The following is a 21665-nucleotide window of genomic DNA, read 5'->3' on the forward strand; positions in this document are numbered from 1 at the left end:
ATTATCGGGAGGTTCACTACAGGAAAAGAGAGAAGTAGTTAGATTTTAAAAACAGAATGAGTGTCTTAAACATCTGCATTAGGGATTAAAAACTGAGAACAAAAAGCTGCATTTCTTTCTGTGCTATAGTGTTGCTCAACTTTATAGTTGAAGCGTGTGACACTGCTGCCCTCTGTTGGAAACAAGTGGTCACTTTTAACACAGGAACTTAACAACTTTGTCCATGTTCTAGTGCTTTGATACCACCACATGGCTCCCATCCTCGCTGTATTTTTTTAGTATTCCTACTAATATCAAGAAATGGACTAAATGCCAGCAGCAGTGTTTGATTTTTCTCACTCAGTTCAATGTGCCTGTCTGCGCTCATTATTTCCTTTTGGCCACTTGACTCATGGTATCTCATGCATTAATTATGTCCTTTACTCAGCGAATAATGAAGTCTGCACAGCAGGACATGGAGAGAGGAGATGAGCCTCAGACAGCTCACCTTGGTAATCATCACAATAAGGCGGCTAGAAAAAGAAACAGACACAATGTCATTACTTAGGAGAAAAAAAAACAAGAAAAGTAGTTCACTTTGTCTCTCACTTTGTTCCCTCACTTTTTTTGTTATCAAGCACATATCAGGATGCTTCTAGAAACTTAACTACTTTCTCCTTGACTAGCCAAGGTGACTGGGCGTCCCCAGCCAAGCGGATCCGACAGCCCGCCGGTTCCACTCCACATGGAAAGCTTTTTAAGCTGCCGCTGGTGAAGTCAGCAAGCAGCGGCAGAACCAGCCATGCGGGAAATCATTTTTATTTTATTTTTTTTCCCCCCACCATTTGCAAATGCAGCATAATGCTGTGCTGCTCTGTTCATTGTCAGACAGTGTGATCCAATCATTCCCCACTGAGCTCTGCCAGCAGGGTGCAGGTGGACACACCAGGCAGACACACACTAACTGGACTAAATGCAACCATTAAGTCTGTTTCGTCTCATGTCACTTGGCGTAGAGATGTGTGGTGTTATAATTAGTTTAGCAGTGTCCAGCAGTGAAAAGATACTACAGGCACAATTGCCTCAGAAGAATTGCATTAGAAAACAAATGTACATGGGCGTCTGTACTGAGGGTGTTTGTCAAATGATGCTGCATATCAAGTAATTCCACCAAGCGTGCACAGTTAATGAAAATGCTAATTGGTAGTTGATGTCTGTTAATTCCCCAAAGCCAGCACCCAGTCCCACAGATAAACAGCATTAATGAAATTTTAATTGCAAAAGTTGCTATAAATGTAGCTTGTGGCACGGCGTAACAATAAGTCGAACTGTTTGAATGCCGTCTGCGTCGTTGCCGCAGACTTATTAATGAAGTCCAATTGTCACAGCCGTGCTTTATGTTGTCACAAAGTTCCCTCAGTGAGTTTTTATTTGCATAATTTCTTAATAACTCACTGCGTGTTGACAGAGTTTGTGTTTGTGTGTCACAGAAGAGATGAAGGACGTAGACTGCTTTTATCAAACATTATTTTCTCTCTGTCTGTTGAACAACAGTGTGTGTGATTGCAACATGATTGTAAATACACACATCTGCTCGCAGAGGGTCTCAAGGGAACCCTGCTCGGCTGCAAGTCTGAAATGAGCTGAAGTGAGGTTCTTGCTGAAAAGGGTACACATACAAGCTCACACACAAATGATGACGACCCCAAAACTAAAGTCATATGGTGAACTGTGTTGCTGTGCCCGGTGAGAAACTGATTCATTTCTAGGTAATCTGTTTCTGTTTTGGTTGATGTGCTGCACTGGGATTAAAAGCTGTTAATGTGATTTATGACCTCAGCATTTGGTACTCTGTGTGTTTTGTGTGTAGGTTTAAGAGAGCGATAGACTGAGAGAGTCGAAATATAGCAAACAGGTCAGGCAGGAGTTAGTGTACTATATTGCTGATAGAGCAGAGTGGGCAACTTTATATTTTCTGCCACCTTTTTAGGGGAAATACGCTCTTAGAAATTAAGGTAACTAGAACAATATAGGGGTTTTTGGCTTTTCCCCATAGGAGAGCCCTCTTTGGTTCCTTGTTGACCCTTTCTGATGCTTCAAGAACCCGACATGAAGGGTTGTACCTTGAACCATTTGGGACAGGTTTTTACCCAGAACCTCCTAAAACAGATTAGCCTTCTATGGTGTCAGACCTAATTTTGAACATTTTGAGCATTTTTAACCAGAAACAAGTTGGTTTGGAACCCAAAAAGTTGGTTCCCAAGACGTCAGGTTTTAAATTATGTCAAATGTGAACCATGACGACATCAGTGGCCATGAAATATTCTGCAGGCTGGAAAGAAAGGATGGAGTTTTGCATATAAAAGTCTTGTTGGTCTGTGCTTGTTTGATGGATAAAAACAAATATCTGTAATAATAGAGCAAAAGCTTGCACATAAGCCATGCGATCTGCCAGCTTGCTAATAATGTTAACTTCTGTTATGCACTGAGCAAAAATTCTGTTGATGACTCATTCTTGATTACAATAGTGAAATTTCTAGTGAAAAATCACAAACTAGTTTGCTAGATAGCACCAAGGTTCCAATAATCCCAAATGGAGCTAATTTGGTAGAAAAGATCTTGAGATTTCTATTCAGAACCTTTCCACCTTCTAAGGGCTCTAATAAGAGCCCATTTAGTGGATTCTTACCAAGAAATTTTTGTTCTGAGTGTTTCATCTAGGGCCCAACCAGGGGGGCTCTAAAAATAGTTATTGACTACATCACCCATTGATCTCTCTCCCACCAGTCAAGAACCATGTCCAGCAGCCTTGGACTCCATGAGGCTACAAAATGCCGGGGTGATCCAGCGCATCCCACAACAATCTACAGTTTAAGACTGAAACAGGACCGTTTTAAAAAATTTAAGTACAGAGTACTGACAAAAGAAGAAGACAAAAAAAATAGGCAGATCATGTGGCATTGTATGACTTTTATGGCATAAATTGAGGGTAAAGATATCAATTATGACAGAACAAAAGTAGAATGAATTGACTGAGGGGGATTCCAGATGCATTTACATTTAAAATACCATTTGAGACTTTCATTTGTATTTCTTTCTTTCTTTACGCCTTCATGCTGTCAACGTTTCTTGAAAGAATTTTTTTCTTTGTAAGGGGTTCTTTGCATGTAGAGGGTTCTTAATGAAACCCCGTATTAAAATGAAGCCTTTAACACCCACTCTTAAAAAGGGGGGGGGGGCGCGCGAAAATGAGATCTATGCGCTCAGAATCAAGCTCGCGCGCGAGCAAAAAGGAGATCTGCGCCCACAGATTTAGGATTTCGCACGCGCACAAAAGAGATCCTTGCGCGCAAATATGAGCCGAACGTATAGAATCATATTTGCGCGCAGAATATCTCTGCTCGCGAGACCAATAATGCGGCCTGAGGGGAAACGTGCATGTTCTGAGCGCGCGCAGACATCCATGCTGTCAGCGCTCTCCTGCTCGCTCGCGACTGTTTTTTTTTTCTTTTTGACAGTCAGTGGGCGTATTTTTGACAGTGAGAGGGCGGGCCCAGTCGCAGTAGTAGCCCTGAATTTAGGTTCGTTTACCATCTTTTCCGATTGGCTGTTAGAGTGCGGAAGTCACGTGGGTCATGTATGAGTATCAGGGCACAAACTCAGTTCATCAGTGATCCTGAGGCACGCTTACAGGTAAGTCAATGAAACGACTGCATTTTGGGACATTTTAAAGTATACGCAGACCTGGTATGATTCTTTTATGTAGACAACGTTGGTTGTTTTTCTTTTCTTTTTATCACGAGGCTATAGCTACCATAATTAGATTGTAAATACGCAGTCAATGCTAACGTTAGCAACACTTGGCTAGCTAGACGTCAGTTAACTAATGTTGCAATTACCTTCAGTTAATATCCGTTATCGGAGTTAGTTTTTGTTACAGAGTTGATCTCCCCTTGTTAGATTTATGTTAGAGTTAGCAACATTTACTAACAACTGTATAAGTAGAAGTCATATGTGATTCAGGTTACATTGACTGGCTCTGCTAGGTCACATGGGTAGCGTTAGCTTTTATCCAGCAGTTATTCCTGTGTTAATTCAGTCATTACACACATTGTTAAATAGGCAGTGCGTTATTCATTGGTGATAAGGTCAGCAGCATAAATGTGGACTATCACAGTGAAAATAAAATAAAACTGGAGATAGCTAATTACCTCAAATAGTTTTCTGTTGAAAAGCTGATATGTGAACACATGGCAGACTTAGCTACAAAGGATTTATAAAACAAGAAGAAATGTCATTGTCAGTTATTTCTGTAGCATCCAAAATTCATGATAATGTTTGTGTCACTTAAATAGTTGAATATGTTTTGAGATACAGTCAGGTTCATGTGTATTTGTTCTTTATTTTTATCTTGCTAGTTGGCACATTGCATTGTAGCATATGTGCAGTTTTAAAGTTGCATTTACACACTTTACACACTTGGCACATTACCCTTATTATAATGTATATAGATTTGTTTTGTATATAGATACATTTATGTTAAGACACCTACATACTGAGCATATTTATTTACATATTTTTTAGAGATCTTAATATTTACATACTGTGCCAATTGTTTGTTCTTACTGTATTTCATTTTATATTTTATATTTGTGTTTACTGGTGCTGGTGCTTATTTCTACTGCTGTAATTCTCTCTGCGGGCATCATTGCAACTGTAATGAACCGCAGTTTCCCCCTCAGGGATCAATAATATATTCTGATTTGGACATTGACATAATTTTTTTTCTGTTATCTTTGTAAAAAAATTATACTATGATATATTCTGCTAAAAAAAACTGTGTTTGTGTGTGTGTGTCTCTGTCTCCAGTCTGACGTTTGTCAGCAGTGGTGACAGCAGACCTGCATCTGTCACCATCAACATCAGAAGATGGAGTCCCTGGGTGGAGGAACAGACTGGACATCGGTGCAGGGCTGCAGGGCTGCAGGGATGAGGTGTTAATACCTCATCCATAACCTGGTTTCAGCTGTGGTCTTTGCTGGCAGCGTAATTTACCTATGAAATGGGACTTGCTGTAAAAGCAGCTAGTGGAAGAGTGAAATAGTAATTTTGAATACATGTATGCCTTTCCTGGCCCGCTTTCTGCTATCCCTCTCTCTCACTCTCTCTCTCTCTCTCTCTGCTGGAGGTTGATGTGTTTTTTTTTCAAAGACTGCTCATTCAAGAAAATGTATCTACAATCTCCTTTGACATATTAAAATAAAATGTTTTGTTGAATGCAACTGGTTGTCTTGTTTTACTACTGTTACAAATTACGTCTTGGCATTATTTGAGCAGTCCCTGACATGTTATACACGTTTAAGTAAATTGCCTTGACTTAAGATAACATTAGGATGTGAGCTGTGGGGGAAGAAGTATTCAGATCCTTTACTTAACTACACATACTAGTACACGATGAAAATACTCCACTACAATTAAAAGCTGTACACTAAAAAACCTTACTTTCAGTATCAGCTTCAGTGGCTTAGTAAGTGTGAGTATACACATACATGATATTTGACTACTGACACTTTGAAACTGTAAAAAGTAATACAGTAGTGCAGTGGTTCACAGTACAAAAGGTGCTGGAATAAATATAAAATGAAAGACTTGTGAACATGAGGTGGATTTGACGGTAGGCATATATACAGTTTATGCAGTCAAGTTATGTCAAGACAATTCTATTTCTGAAGCCCATTATCACAAGTCACAGTTTGCCTCAGAGGGTTTTACGGCAAACGACTTTACGACCCTCACATCGACTAGGGAAAACTCCCCATAAAGTCCCTATAACAGGGAAAAAATGGTAGAAAGCTCAGGAAGAGCGGCTGAGAAGGGATCCCTTTTTCAGGAGGAACAGATGTGCAATAGATGTTGTAAATAATAATTAAATTACAGTTATGGCATAAAGAAAAGAGAGAGGGGGAGAGATGCACAGCAATAATGGTAACAATAACATATCATATAACAATAGTCAAAGTATTGATAGTGGAGTAAAATATTCCCTATCTGATGTTTTTGGATAAATATTACTGCTGCGTTAATGTCTTTGTTGCATTTCCCCAGCCGGTGACCTGGGCAATAAGGGCTACTGCTGCGACTGGGCCCGCCCTCTCACTGTCAAAATACGCCCACTGAGTGTCAAAAAGAAAAACCCCTCGCGAGCGAGCAGGTTAAACTGGAGAGCAGGAGAGCTCTGACGGTAGTTAATCAGATTCTGCGCGCGCTCAGGACATGGTTTTCTCCTCTCAGGCGCGAGCAGAGATATTCTGCACCCAAATATGGTTCTGTGCGCTCGGATCATATTTGCGCGCGCGGATCTTTTTAGTGTGCGCGCGAGAGAGAGAGCGCTTGAGTCCGTGCGCGCAGATCTCCTTTTCGCTCGCGCGCGAGCTAGATCCTTTGCGCACAGATGTCATTTTCGCGCGCGCAAGGAGGGAAATTCTGCTCAGTGATATGCCGCCATAGTTTTGGACTTCGACACTAGTGCTGAAGCTGCGCATTGCTGACTGTTTTGTAATCAAAAACTGCTCAACTTAACATCCATAAATCCTGTACCATGGCCAACATTCATGCATGAATAAGTTTTCTGTGAACAGTGAGCAATGCATTACAAGGAGAAGTATTAATGATACATCATTTTATACTTATCAAAACAAATTTCTCCCTGTAACACCTGTTCATTTCTAACCCTGACAAGAAACAACAGCGTGATTCTGTTGGCCTGCAACCATATAATTAACTTTTGTCTCTGCTGGATGACTTTTTTTATTCCCTGTCATTATGATTGATTGTCGTTCTGCTCTTACTCTTTCAGAGGAAATTTTCCAGTCCCATATTGCCCATTGGTGGTCTCCAGATGGTGCCAGGTTAGCGTACGCCACCATCAATGACACCCTGGTGCCCAGGATGGAGCTGCCCATGTTTACAGGCACACCCTACCCTATGGGGAAGGAGTACCACTACCCAAAGGTGGAAAAATGTTATCTTCAACACTTTGGAATAGATATTTTCTTTTCGATTTTAGGACATTTCTCGGATTTTAGTACATTTCTTAGATTTTTGGACATTAATAGGATTTTAGGATATTACTAGGATTTTAGGACATTAGGGGCTTAGCTAGGACCTCTGTAGCGGCATGCGGGGGATCCCCCTCTGACATTTTTTTATAAACAAGCTCTATTTTTATGGGTTTTTTTCCCCCTACTTTGGCATCTTATGTATACTTAAATTATTTTTTTAAAAATCCTCGCGTGAATCACTATATTTTGTTATGAATTAAACTTAAAAATATTTTGAGGGTGTATCACTTTTTTAGATGTTATATCATATAAATCATTTCCTCTTTCCACGCCCAGGCTGGTGAAGAGAACCCAGTTATCACTCTGTATGTTGTGAACCTTAATGGCCCTCTTCACACCATCGAGATGAGGAGACCTGATGATCCCAGGATGGGGTGAGGCATGCAAACTGTCAACCAATCCATCAGTCAAATGATGCACATTTTACACCTTCTGCATTTGCTCCAGAAATGTACATAATTCATATTTATATATTCTCTCACGCATGTAATCTCTCTGCATGTATTCCATTTTGGATGCTGTCTTTTAATTTCCTTTGTATCAGTTTGTCCTGTTGTTGTGTATATCCTGCAGAGATTCTTTACATTTTATTCCTCCAGTGATACATTTTTACTTAATGTGGTCCTGTGTTTAGTTCCATTAAGTTTAATGCCCCTATTTGCTCTGTTTGTATTCATGCCCAATATTTTATTCATCAGCACTGTGGCTCATTATATGCTGCTCTAATATCTCAATTTTTCTGCAAGACATCATTTATGTTTCATTCCTCTTTAAAAAAAATCTTTCATAATATGCAATCAGTAAATGGAAACATTTTTGCACATTTTGTCTTATTTTACAACATATTTGTCTCAGTGACTGCTCATTTACCCTGCCACAATGCGATTCTAAGTATTTTTAATGTAAAAGAAGTTAGTCATATTTTTCTTTTTGTGTGTGTGTGTGTTTGTAAGTGAGTACTATGTGACCATGGTGAAATGGGCCACCACCACCAAACTGGCCATCAACTGGCTGAACAGAGCCCAGAACATCTCTATACTGACACTATGTGAGGCCACGACCGGGGTCTGCACAAAGGTCTGTCCCATATGTGTATATTATGCATGCTATATGTATCAGAGACACTGGGCTTTTTCCATACACTAACAGAAACCTGTCAACCCTTTTTTTTTAAACAGAAACATGAGGATGAAAGTGAAGGATGGCTGCACAGACAGGTGAGGAGAAACCTTTATCAAATCCGCTAGTGAACTGCGGTCAAACAAGGCATCACTGGTCAAATATGAATCAAGATTCTGTTACTACATTGCCTATTTCTCACCTCAAATGTTTCCAGAAACACATTTTAGTGTACTGTTTCGCTGTAAAATGAGAATGTGATCCAGCAGGTGTGCAGTGCTTGGTTTCGGCTTGACTGTTTCCAACAAGGCGTCCGGGGCATAAAAATTCCACCAAATAACCTTAAAGCACTATGAGGAAAAGGGGACCATGATTTTTTTCATAGGCTATGTGTCTCATAGATATACTACTGTCAAGATATTGTGACAGTTTTAGGAAATATGGCAATATTCTTTTTATGAAATTTGCTAACAAACCTGTATTTAGCTCGTAAATTCTGAAACTGAGTTTAGATTGTGTTTCAAGTCTTACCTGATTATAGCTCAGCATGGCACAGCAATTAGATTCAACTGTGTTTTATACTGACTTTTTATATTATAAGATTTGTGTGATTTTTCTCTGTGTCCTCAGAATGAGAAACCTCTGTTTTCTAAGGATGGCCTGAAGCTGTTTTTCACCCGCGCCATTCCTCAAGGAGGCAGGGGCAAATTTTTCCACATCTCCATGTCCATCTCCCAGGTCAGAGCATATTTATGTGTACAGTATTGTTAAGAGTTGGTGAACATTTATTACATTTATTATTTAGTGTTGTTTTTCCTGATATGTAATCCTTATAACAGCTTTTTAAAGTGGTTAGAGTGTGTTTTATAAGCTGTAGAAGAGCAAGTGTCAGAATATTTCAAAAGACAGTTCATAGCTAAACCTTGCACTAACATGAACTTATTGTTGCTCACTAGCTTGAGTTTTTTTCTCTCTCCATGTTAAAGCAATAAAATCACAACTTTTATTGTATTCATAGCATCATGTTATAAAGTTACCCACATTTGTTTACTTTTCTTTTTTTTTCTCCAAAGCCCAACACCAGTACAGACACACTGCAGTCCATCACATCTGGAGACTGGGATGTCACCCAAGTCCTGGCCTATAATGAGGACAGCCAATTGATGTGAGCATCCGCAAACAACCAACAACATTGACCCAGTGTACACTAAAAGCAGTATAATAGTATTCTGTAGTAGTTTTATGTTCAGAAGGTACAGATTGTTTCATTCATGTTAAAGACAGTCATGCAGATGCAGCACTAGCTCATTTATTGGACACCTCTAAGAATACTCCAAAGCGTCTCAAAGTTGTTTTTTTTAATTGTAAATCATGTTATTCCAAACACAAGACCACATTAGCTGAATATATGACAAGGAAAACCCATCTATAGAAAGTGCACAGGTGTTTCTTCAGCAAAACTAACTTGGTCTAGGTTTGCATAAAAGAATGAAAGTAGGTTTAATTTTTCAGCACCATGGACAGGGACAAACAGAGCTTCCACAGTATTATGCAAGTTTTCTCAGTGTCTCTCTGCCACAGGATTATAGATCCAACTGACTTTATTTGCAGATTCATCTCTGCTGTTCTGTGATTGGCTAGAGCATGAATGGCCTCTAACATGCCCCACAGGCCCTGTCTGTCCTCTCACTGGCTGTGACTGCCTCTCCAGCCCTGGTCAAGCCTCCAGATATTTACAAACAAAACATACATGAAGAGTTTAATTATTATTATTGTTATTTAATTTAATTTAATTTAATTTAATTATTTATTTGGTGACAAATTTAATTACTCATAATGATGTGTTGGCTGTGTCTTGCCAAGAAAAGAGACGGGATCCATAATAAAGCCTCCCTGTTTTCCAATGCTTCGGCACCTTGGACAGAGGCATGCTCATGCAGGGTCTCTCTGTAGATGTGTTCGAAACCATTCCCTATAATGGAAATAGTGCACTATGTAGTGTGTTCGCCATTCTGTGGTTGTGTTTGAATTCTCAGCGGTTAATTTCATCAATAAATCTGAGTGTGCATAGGATGTACCCCACATTTTACTCTCCTACACCACAATGTAATGCATTTGTGTATTTCCGAGGAAGAAAATTCCAAGGTAGTGTCCAAAATCTCGCTCAGTTATTCCCCATATAGTTCATTATTTTAATACACGCTTCATAGAGAATAGTGAGTGAGTGAGTGAGTGAGTGAGTGAGTGAGCGGTTTCAAACACAGCTCGTGTCTCCCTGCCTTTGAATGCTTCAGGACCATGGACAGAGACAGAGAGACAGAGGCATTCATATGCATGGTCTCTCTCTATTTGCCTTTGAATGCTTCAGCACCATGGACAGAGCACAGTGAAGCAGATTGTTTGTTGCTGTCCAGCAGACAAATGACCCTCTTTATTGCCAAGATGTGTACTGATTATAGTCTGTGAGTAGTTTATAGCACTGCTGCTATATTCTGAGGCAGCAGCTATGATCTGTTGTGGTGAGCCTCGTGTTCTTCTTCCAGCTCGTACAGTTTCCACACAATAAACTGTTCTAAATGTGCTCGATGTGAAAACGCCCACGTCACTGTTGCTCCCATGAGGATTGTGACTCATCCCCGTCACTCCTAGATAATTTCACACCCACAATCCAGGCCACAAGGCAACTGTGATGTGACTAACATGATCTCACATGTACACACCTGCGTTCACACAAACATATATAGAAACACATTACTCATTGTTCCAAGTGCTGAACTGGCTTTAAAAACTCACCCAAAAAGACAACTCTCCCAGAGGGGTAAGATTTGCCCTACTTCTGTTCTAAAAGGATCCCCCCCCCACCCCATCATTCATTTATGAAACATCTATTCTAGTAAGTAGTTTGTGCACTTCTTATGTGTGCTTGAGTGGTGAACACAGCTCTGCTAAACTCACAAAAAATGACATATGGTGGCTAAATTCAAACTGCTGCTATGGCATTCTTTTTTTCTCTTAATATAGATATTTCTTAAGCACGGAGGATGGGCCAAAGCGAAGACATTTGTACAGGTAACAGCTGGTCTCTGTTTTTTATTATTATTTTAGAAGTAGATTACATTTTGCTCATTTAGATTAAAAGAAAATGTTTGCAAAACATGTAATATCTTCTTCTTTGTTTCCATAGTGCGGACACTTTTGGCTCGTTCAACCGTCGCTGTCTGTCGTGCGCCTTGTCCAACAGCTGTGACTACATCAGCGGCTCCTTTAGCCACAACATGAGTCATTTCCTGCTTAACTGCCAAGGTAGCTAACATAGTAGCTTTGACTCATGTCCTCCTCACTTTGAGCTAAGCTGTATCATCCCTCTAGCTCCACTCAAGTCTATGTCCAAATTATTCATGTTATGTGGACGCATCGGACTCTGTTTTAACAGTGAAGTTGTAAATTGTGTTTACTTAAAGGAGATGTATGCAACATTCAGAGCATTAATATAATGGCAAACCGCTATTCACTATAGATAAAACTGAGTAATGGCTCTCTAAATAGAGAATTAAGTCGCACTTCCTCTATGTGTGTTGCAATCATAGCTTCTCTGTTCTGTTGCAGTATAAGAGTTGTTTGCACATATTAAAGGCTGCATTACAGTAATTTCATTTTAGGATTTTACCACACTGTTGTAGAAGTTCTATTATTTGCTTTTAACCACTTTATATCCACAGTACTGATGATTATTCATCAAAAATTGCATTATGTAAGTATTTTGTGAAAGCACCACTAGTCATCGCATTAGTATTGAGATATTTGGTCAAGAATACTGTGATTTATGATTTTCTCTTTATTGATCCTAACGATAGCTGGTAAATTTAATGTATTAAAAAGTGCATTCCCCACCGAAATTTAGTTTAGTATAAAGTATATAAAGTACCTTAAAATGGAAATACCTGCATGCATAGATTCTCTGCTAGCCATGACAATAAAAGAAGAACAAGCAAGCGCTTTTCAAGGAAAATGTCAGAGCACTTTCACAGTCAAAAATCAAGCCCAAATGATTAAAAAGATTCATGTTTCTGATTTCGGGTTGACTCAAAGCCTCTTAGCTTCAGTTTTTAATCTCTGATACAACACTTTTTGTTTCGATCACCTCTGAATCACTCTAAATGATCATCATTGAAGTCATATCAAAGAGGTAATGACCATTAATGCTATCAAACTCTTCCTTCAGATCCCGGAAATCACAGACACTCAATTGCCCTGCACCTCATACATCTGTAGTCCACCTCTGTCCTCACAGCTTGCCGAGACGAATTTATGTCATGAGTCTATGATATCATTACCACAAGGAAATAGAGTGGGAGGAATGAGCTGGTGTACTTTCTACCATACGCAACCAAAATGTTCCTGTGCCGTGGCCCCAATTTGCTAAGTGCATCCACCACTTCATTTGCTGTCCCTTTTCCATCCTGGGTTTTAGGGGTTTAATATTAGGGACTTCACCTCTGTCTGTGCCCTAGATATGGAAAAGCTAGTTTAATCAGTGCATTATATGAATCAGATAAGCAAAGAATTGCCTCTTTGTTCAACAGACAAAAGATCTTGTATCTCCATTTTGTTCTTTTTTTCTGAAGGGGAGGTGAAGGGAACTATATAGCATTGTACCTGTATGTCATTACTTTAGTGCCCCAAAACATTGACCTAAGAAGCTGAAATTATCCTCAACATTTCCTGATGTTTCACTGATGTTTTTGAAATGACAATAAAACTTTCTGATTTTCTCTTTAGGACGGGACATCCCATTTGTAGCTGTTTACAAGACACAGAGAGACGCGGAAAGTGAGACGCAGGACAGAGAGAGTGAGTATTTCCAACAACTCTATCACAAATTTGCATTTACAAGACTCTGAGTTATATTAAAGAAGTAACCAGAGACCTTGCGCGCAGTAGCATAATAGCTACACTGACATCGACCTTGTCAGAAGGAGACAACAGTGTTTCCTTTGCAGAATGACCACCTGTGCACTGACTCACTGTTTGTCTGCGAGCCAAGTCGTGCATAATGGCAGTAATCACATTACTCTTCACAATGGATGTCCTCATTAAATTATGACCTGCCCAATGTCAATATCAGCATACTGTAATTTGATTACAACAGTGTGTGTGTGTGTGTGTGTGTTATGGTCAGTGTCATCTTCGACCAGTATGAAGTCCCTGCTCTGACAATGTTAAAAGAAGTTGTGATGTTATTAGTGTAGATTATTTGATGTACTCAGCTGTTACGTGTTTTTCAAGACCAATAATGTTTTCCTACCATACTTTCCCACTTTTCTACACTGACATATTTAAAATTAAATTGACATTAAAGGGACAGTTCACTCCCAAATCCAGAATACACATTTTTCCTCTTAACTGTAATGCATATTGTAATACTGTAATACTTATTAGTCTAATTGTTTTGGTGTGAATTGCCAAGTGTTGGAGTTGTTGGCCACATAGATGTTTGCCTTCCTCCAGTACAATGGAGCTAACCTCGTTCACCTGCTAAACATAAGCATATCAGCATTTTCATTTCGAGCATGTTATCATACAATTAGCAATAAACAAAAAGTACAGCTGCAGCTCATGAAGTTGTCATTAGTTTTGGAGCAGTTTAGTCATAAACTTATTTAACATTTTGATCTGTTCATGTCGCTTGAGGTTAAGTTAATCAAAAAAGTTATTAGAATTCAACATGAACAGGGGGGACATGCATGTCTAAACCAAATTTACCCAAAAGTTTTCAAGAAATTTTACATGAAAATACAAATATCAACTTAGTCCAAGCGAAAAAGTCAGAGAAAAACTTAAAGTATGATAGAATTAATCTGCTGGGGACCATGAATGTCTGCACCAAATTACATTGCAGTCCATCCAATAGATGTTCAGAAAATTTCACTCATAAATACAGATATTAACGCCTTGGTTGTAGGGAAAAACTCAGAGGATCACTAAGGCTAGTCTTGTAAGATTCATCTGCTGGGGACTATAAACACCGCCACTAAATTTTATGGCAATCCATTCAGTGATTGTTGAGATATTTCAGTCAACCAACCGGCCGGCATTGCCATTTCTTGTGCTGTGCTGCTAATGTGACCAATATAAATATGCACGTATAGTCCAGGCAGAGCTCCTTTCTTGCTCCCTCTCAGAGGGTTTCATTGAAGTTTTCCTCCATCAGCCTGTCAGGTTTTATCTGAGTCTGTCAGTACGAGCAGGTCTGGCAGCCGTGGTGGATTTCTTTCCTTTTCCTCTCGACCGTTTACACAAACCAATTCCAACATATGATGTTCACTACACCCCCTTTGACTCCAGCAGCCATGGCAGCCAAGGGTGATGGTGTTAAGTGTTGCACAAAGTAGCTGTAGCTGTGGAATAAATACAGCCAGTTCTCTTCAGGACAACCTCTTTAGGCATGAAGTTTGCCTTGAGAGAATCCAGGTCAATTTCAGCTGCAGCAGTCATGTCTGGTTTTTTTTGTTGTTTTTTTTTTTATCTTTTTTTTCAGCTTTCACTGTACTTGGTTTGTATTTTGATTGAGTTCATGCTGAAAGTGAGGAAGATGAGGGACTCTGGTATTGTGTGCAACTGCTTTCTTTTAGGAATTTTAATAAATCGCTCCATATGTGGAGCTCCATAAATGGAAATATAAGCACAATATTTATTGTCATGAGCCATGTAAAAACAGCATAATTTGGTATTTTATTAGGTTATTCATATGCTCCCTACAGGTATTGCAGAAGTACACAAACTGGAGATCAATGAGAACCTGAGGCTGACCCTGGACTCCATGCAGATGCCTAAAGTGGAGTACAAGGAGATCAACATGGACGATTACAGTATGTGTCACAGCCACAGTCACATTAATGGATTGTAAATAAAATGATGGTTGAGAAACTCAAACTTAAAAAAACTTTCAGATAAATAAACACAATTCAAAGACATTGCGTACTAACGTAAGAAGCAAATCTTAACAGCAGTGGTCCCCAAATTCTTTGCCCTGTGACCTAATGTCACAGTTTGTGTTTATGAAAAATTTACCTTTATCACCCTCTCCTGTATCGTCTTTTTTACATGCATATGGTACAGAATCTGTACTTTATCACTGAATGGTGACAAATGTATATAAAATAAAAATGGTAGTTTTGCACTGCCTCACACAAGCATGGACACCAAGCCAACCCAAGCACTTGAATGCTATGCGAAGAAAGTCTTCCCAAGTAAATCAGTGAGATAGTTAATAAAACATCCCTGCCTTTAAATGTTTCAGCAGCTTGAACAGTGACAGATTAGTGGGTAAGTAAATCTGTTGAGCATTTACTGTATTTGGTTTTGTATAACAGTTGTTTGCATCTGTATTTCAGCCTTGTCGATGCAGATCCTCAAACCTGCCGGCTTCCAGGACACAGCACACTACCCTCTGCTCCTGCTCGTGTATGTGTGACTCATTTTCACACATTGTTTACAGTACATTTGCTGCACAGACTTACACAGAGAAAAAAGTATGAGCCCATAAGCAGTGCTGACCTTACATGGCTGTCCTCATTGATGGAGACTTTCTGAACAGAGTTTTAATCAGACATATTAATCTGAAGATGTGTTGCTCTGCTAGCTGGATATTAATTACTCTGTGAATGGGAAAACTTACCCTCCCGTCCACTCTGTTCTTGCATTAGCATTTCTTTCCTCAGGCCTGCAACTCAAAGCTAATATTTTCACAATCTGGTCCTTTGTGCTCTGCATGTCTTATTTTCACTCTCTATTTTTTCCCAGTTTAAACACCTGCAGGTCTCAAAAAATCAGACAGTGGGAAAGTTCAAGTGCTTTATTTTTATCATATGCAAAGCAGTTGGCGTTCATCAACTAAAATGTTAGGCCTCAGGTATCCTCTAACCATGCTCTGTATTTACATATGAAACAAAAATTCACAAGCAAAAGCAAAACCTGAATGTCACACATAAAATAGTGCAAGTAAAATGTGGGGAGAAAGTATAAGCAAATAAAGTTATGTAAACTATGAAAGAGTTTATGCTGAGCCAATCATTTTTTTTAGGAAATTGATTAATTCAGTTATGTAAATAGTAAATGTACTGCACTTTTGCGCCTTGCTGGTCCTCTGACCACTGAAAGTGCCTTGACACTACATGTCACATACACCCAGTCACACACTGATGGCTGAGGCTACCATGCATGGTAACACTTGCTACCCACTAACTATAAATATACACTCATGCTCTGATGGCATGGCATTGGGAGCAATTTGGGGTACAGTATGTTGCCCAAGGATGCTTTGTTTTGTTTAATGGAGAAGGTGGGGATTGAACTGCCAACCTTCTGACCAGAGGACAACCTGCACTACCTCTGAACCACAGCCACCTGTGCATACAACATGTTGAGCTTTTTTTCATCCTCATATTGCCTCCCTCTTCTGCTGATGTTGCAGCGCTTTCCCTGCACAATGTTGATCACAGATATACACGGTAAATAGTACACACACAAAAATATGATTGACAAGCACTTTTTACGCAAATGAGGAGATCATTTTGTTGGGGTTACAAACAGACACAAACTAATTTACATGCAACTTTTTACATTTGTATTTTGACATGAGATGGGAAAGCAAGTATTGCATGTAACAGTCTTCATTGTTCTGATCAGTTTGTCTGTGCATATGTCTGTGCAGCGACGGGACACCTGGTGGCCAGATGGTGGCGGAGCAGTTTCACATGGACTGGGCCACGGTGCTGGTGAGCAGCTTCGGTGCCATCGTGGTGCGCTGTGACGGCCGAGGCAGCGGCTTCCAGGGCACCAACCTGCTGCATCGGATCCAGAAGAAACTGGGCGTGTACGAAGAACAGGATCAGAAGGATGCACTGAAGTATGAGATATTTTCATCCTGTCTTATCAAACATTTAACAGACATTAGAGTAAACATGCAATGAATATCTACTCGGGGTTCAGAATTTCAGCAAAACATGCATTATAGAAGCTTTCCAACACCACTGACATGCTCTGTCTCACAACAGCGTTTCTATAAAAATGAGTTTTCCATCTGATTTCTTAACAGTGGAAGTGACACAATGTACTGTATGTGTAACAGTGTATTTGAGGATAGCTAGATTAAGCTGGTTCTTATACCTTATGAGACAGTATTTGTTTTACATGAAGCCATTTATGTTACCAAAAAGGAACTTCTCAGTGGCCCCATCTGCAAATGAAATATGTTCAATACAAGACATTTAAACTTTTGAATTTCTATTCAACACATCACAATAAGTCTAGCAAACATCCTCTCACATCACTTGCTCTTTTTCAAAAATATCTGTCTTTTATTTTCAGCATTTAGTTGTTGAAGCAATAAGCTGTAACTGCTAGTAGTAAGAGTAGTTGTTATGGTAGTAGTCATTGCATAATTAAAGGTTCCCTGAAAACACCACTGCTGAAAGCATCTTGTATGTTTTAGCCTCAGTTGTTATGGTGAGAATTGTGCTTGCTAACTAGAACTAATGTTAATCTTTTGCAGTTTTCTTTTGAAAGAGCCCTATGTTGACAAAACAAGAGTCGGAGCCTTTGGAAAGGTAAGAAAAGTCTCAGTGTGAACCTGAAAGACTTATGCATGTCTTTGTTAACGCAAAGAATAGATTTTTACATTCTTCAAGTACCAGGCGCACCCACAATAACCCATTCTACCATTATTTACATTTATTCTGGCTGTTCAAAAGGTACAAAAAAAAGTCCTCTTTACTCTCCAGGCCACGTGATAACCAGTAGTGGCAGAAATATTCAGATCCTTAACTATAGTAAATGTATAAGTATCAGCAAAATGCACATGAAATATAAAAAGTAAAAGTACTTACTGTGCAGTAAAATTGTTATCCAGGGTTTCCCAGACATGAATTTATTTTAGTTTTAATCCACAATGAAACTTCTAATGCCATATATAGATATTAAGTTTTTGGAGCTAGAGAGTTCATTAGGAATACTGCTCGAATACATATATGTTTGTATAAACAGTTTTTAATTGTACCACACTCAGATCATCATATATTTGTAGTGTGGCTCTTCTGTGAGAACTATGTATCTCTAAAAAGTACAGTTGCTGAGTAAATGCACTTAGCTACATTCCACCAGTGGTGATTACATGCACTTTGTTGTTTCTCAGGTGTATGGAGGCTACGTCACCAGCCTGTTGGTGAGCGGTGAGGAATCCCCTGTAAAGTGTGGCGCTGTCCTATCACCGATCACCGACTTTGAATTATACGGTAAGCTGTTTTTTTGGCTAAGAATTTTTTCATCTGTATTCTAGCCTGCAAAAAGCCATAGTCTCTGTATACTGCATATATTTAATATCAAGATTACATATGGTCTCTGCTACATGTAGCAAACAAACAGTATCTCTGCATAATCATTCAGGCTCAGGCAAGTATTCAAAGGGAAAAAGAGATTGCAAATATCGCACCTTTACCCCTGCAGCTGGGAGTTATTTCCGTGACTGCATGTTCTCCGCGTGTGAGGAATAAAACGGCATATTCACCTCATCAGCGTGATGCTGCAGATACACCGAGAACCCGATCATAACAGCACCAGACAAAGTTAGCTACACTGGCCTCACCTCAGCTACCAAAAGAATGAAATGTGTGAAATGTAGAATTGTGGGTGTCAGGAGAGTGACGGCGAAGGAGAGACGGTGCTCTTGTAGCTGCGCCGAGTCAGGAAACTGCAAATTAAGGAGGAGCTGGGCGTTGCGGTGTGACTGATTTCCCATCAATTTGATTTCTCTCGCTTTGCCAGGGGGGGTGAGAGACATGCCATGACACTGTATAAGTTTGGAATTGCAAATGAAGGTGCAACAGCTTCAAGACTACAGAATATGTAGATGGGTGAACACATTTGCATACGGAGGAGAATAACCTGGGAAAGCGAACTTTATTTCCTTCCAAATGGCCAGAGACAGAAATAACAAATGAATTGTGTTATTAATGTGACGTTTTGATTTAATATTGATGTCAAAGTATTAATTGAAACCCTCTTTCCCCTGCAGCCTCTGCATTTTCAGAGAGATATCTTGGACTGCCTAAACCCGATCCAAGGGCATACACAGTAAGATTTGATTGCAATTAGTGTGTTTAAAATTCCAGTTTTGATAATTACTATAGTATCTCATTTCTTTTAATCTTTTGCTGTGTGTCATCATTACTCCCCAGATGGCAAATTTAGCACACAGAGCATCCCAATTCATGGATAAGAAGTTTCTCATTATTCATCCAACAGCTGATGGTACGACAGGGAAGTTTAAAACTTTGCATCATTTTTTAATTGTTATATAAAACATGAAGGTTTCTGACATTCCAGCCTATATATTGTTGTTTTTTTTCCAGAAAAGGTCCATTTCCAACATACAGCAAAATTCATCGCCCAGCTCATCAATGAGAAGGCCAACTATACCTTACAGGTATGTGGTTTTAGTTTCACTTTCTTGTAATTACATCGTCTGCTGATCCAATTCCTCTGCCTGGTTCAGTTTTTCTCCAACCTCCGGAAGCTTTGTGATCCCAGTGGAATCCCACAGCAGGCAGAGGATTAGCCCTCACAATGGTTTCATTCCACATAATGAGATTATGAGACCTTCTTGGGCATCCTGCATTAACACCAGGACTAATCCAATTAGGATACAATGCACTGGAGCTGAATGTTCGCTGGAGCTTATTTCGGACTGATCGACGGGTTACTGTGCATACATGCATAAACCTGGTTTCTCATATCTTTAATAGACTTAAGGTCAACCCATATAAGAATGATAACTCATTCAGAATGTTCCTGTTAAATAAAAACACCAAAGGTTTAGTATAATACCAATTTAGTGCTAAATTAATTTGTTAAACCAAGAAAAATAATGAAATCTTTTTAATGACATTTTTCATTTCATACTAAACTGACATTTTTATAAAAACTAAATGGCCTACTGTACTATGACCTGCTTTGCAAAGAAACGCTATAGAATGACATTTGAATAATAATAAAAAACAATGTGACATGATATACTATGACCTTTTGTAAGCACTTTTTCACATTATGCTAAGCTAGGACATTTTTATGCCATTTTTTATTACATACTTTCTTATGACATTTTCATGCAAATTTAAACTACATCATTATTTTATTTTTGGCAATTTTTATGAAATTTTGTGACATATACTATGGCCATTAAAATTTGTTCGTGACATTTTTAATGAGCTACTATACAATGACATAGCATAGAATGTTCAAAAAATTGCCAAAAACATGATAAAACAACATGTCATGATGTGACACAACAGGCCATTCTATGTTGTTTTCAGCCATTTTTTGACATGTCATATTTTAAAGTGCTGTATTATGATGTATTTGGCTGTTTTTTCAATATTCTATACTATGACACCTTTCCACGTGCTATATTATGTAGTTTTCAGCTGTTGTTTATGCCATATCATATTTTGACATTTTTATTTTCGCCATACTATAAAATGTTGTTTTGGTCGTTTTTTTCAACATGCTACGTAATGATGGTCAACATCATATAGTATGACATGTTTCGACATACTACTTTATGTGGCATTCAGCAGTTTTTTTGGACAAGTCACATTTTGATATTTTTCCATACTCTAGCCATACCTTTTTTGGTGGATTTTTGGACATGCTATTTAATGGTGTTTTTGCAAAATCCTTTGCTCGACACACTATTTTACATGGTTTATAATGGTTTTCAACTGTTTTTTAAAAAATGTCATTTTTTGACATTTTTGCCATACTATAGCCTTGCTTCTTTTTGAGTGGATTTTTGGACATGCTATTCAATGGTGTTTTGAGCGGTTCTTGCAATACCCTTTGCTATGGCGTGTCCCGGCACGCTATTTTAAGCGGTTTATAATGGTTTTCAGCAGTTTTTTGAAAATGGCATTTTTTGACATTTTTGCCATAGTATAGCCTTGCTTCCTTTTGGGTGGATTTTTGGACATGCTATTTAATGGTGTTTTGAGCGTTTTTTGTAAAACCCTTTGCTATGGCGTGTCTCGGCACGCGATTTTAAGGGGTTTATAATGGTTTTCAGCAGTTTTTTGAAAATGGCATTTTTTGACATTTTTACCATAGTATAGCCTTGCTTCTTTTTGGGTGGATTTTTGGACATGCTATTTAATGGTGTTTTGAGCGGTTTTTGCAAAACCCTTTGCTATAGCATGTCTTGGCACGCTATTTTAAGCGGTTTATAATGGTTTTCAGCAGTTTTTGAAAATGGCATTTTTTGACATTTTTGCCATAGTATAGCCTCGCTTTCTTTTTGGGTGGAATTTTGGACATGCTATTTAATGGTGTTTTGAGCGGTTTTTGAAAAACTCTTTGCTATGGCGTGTCTCGGCACGCTATTTTAAGCAGTTTACG

At 38.9% G+C, this 21665-nt stretch overlaps 1 protein-coding gene across 5 annotated transcripts in view; it reads left to right on the forward strand.

The window, feature by feature from the left end:
* The window catches only part of LOC121960626 (A-type potassium channel modulatory protein DPP6), a 269989-nt gene that overhangs the window by 223970 nt on the left and 24354 nt on the right, over positions 1–21665 (forward strand). For all 5 annotated transcript variants that reach the window (XM_088072016.1, XM_088072017.1, XM_088072018.1 and 2 more), the window contains 17 exons: positions 6836–6990; positions 7377–7474; positions 8054–8177; positions 8279–8317; positions 8850–8957; positions 9293–9384; positions 11241–11288; positions 11404–11522; positions 12999–13070; positions 14981–15088; positions 15614–15683; positions 16933–17127; positions 17773–17827; positions 18412–18511; positions 19291–19349; positions 19454–19526; positions 19628–19701. In XM_088072016.1, coding sequence (XP_087928142.1) covers positions 6836–6990; positions 7377–7474; positions 8054–8177; positions 8279–8317; positions 8850–8957; positions 9293–9384; positions 11241–11288; positions 11404–11522; positions 12999–13070; positions 14981–15088; positions 15614–15683; positions 16933–17127; positions 17773–17827; positions 18412–18511; positions 19291–19349; positions 19454–19526; positions 19628–19701 — 1589 coding nt within the window. The remainder of the gene's footprint in view (positions 1–6835; positions 6991–7376; positions 7475–8053; positions 8178–8278; positions 8318–8849; positions 8958–9292; positions 9385–11240; positions 11289–11403; positions 11523–12998; positions 13071–14980; positions 15089–15613; positions 15684–16932; positions 17128–17772; positions 17828–18411; positions 18512–19290; positions 19350–19453; positions 19527–19627; positions 19702–21665) is intronic.

Source organism: Plectropomus leopardus, chromosome 21 (assembly GCF_026936395.1).
Source record: "Plectropomus leopardus strain MGB_pleo_1.0 chromosome 21, ASM2693639v1, whole genome shotgun sequence".
Classification (NCBI taxonomy): domain Eukaryota; kingdom Metazoa; phylum Chordata; class Actinopteri; order Perciformes; family Serranidae; genus Plectropomus; species Plectropomus leopardus.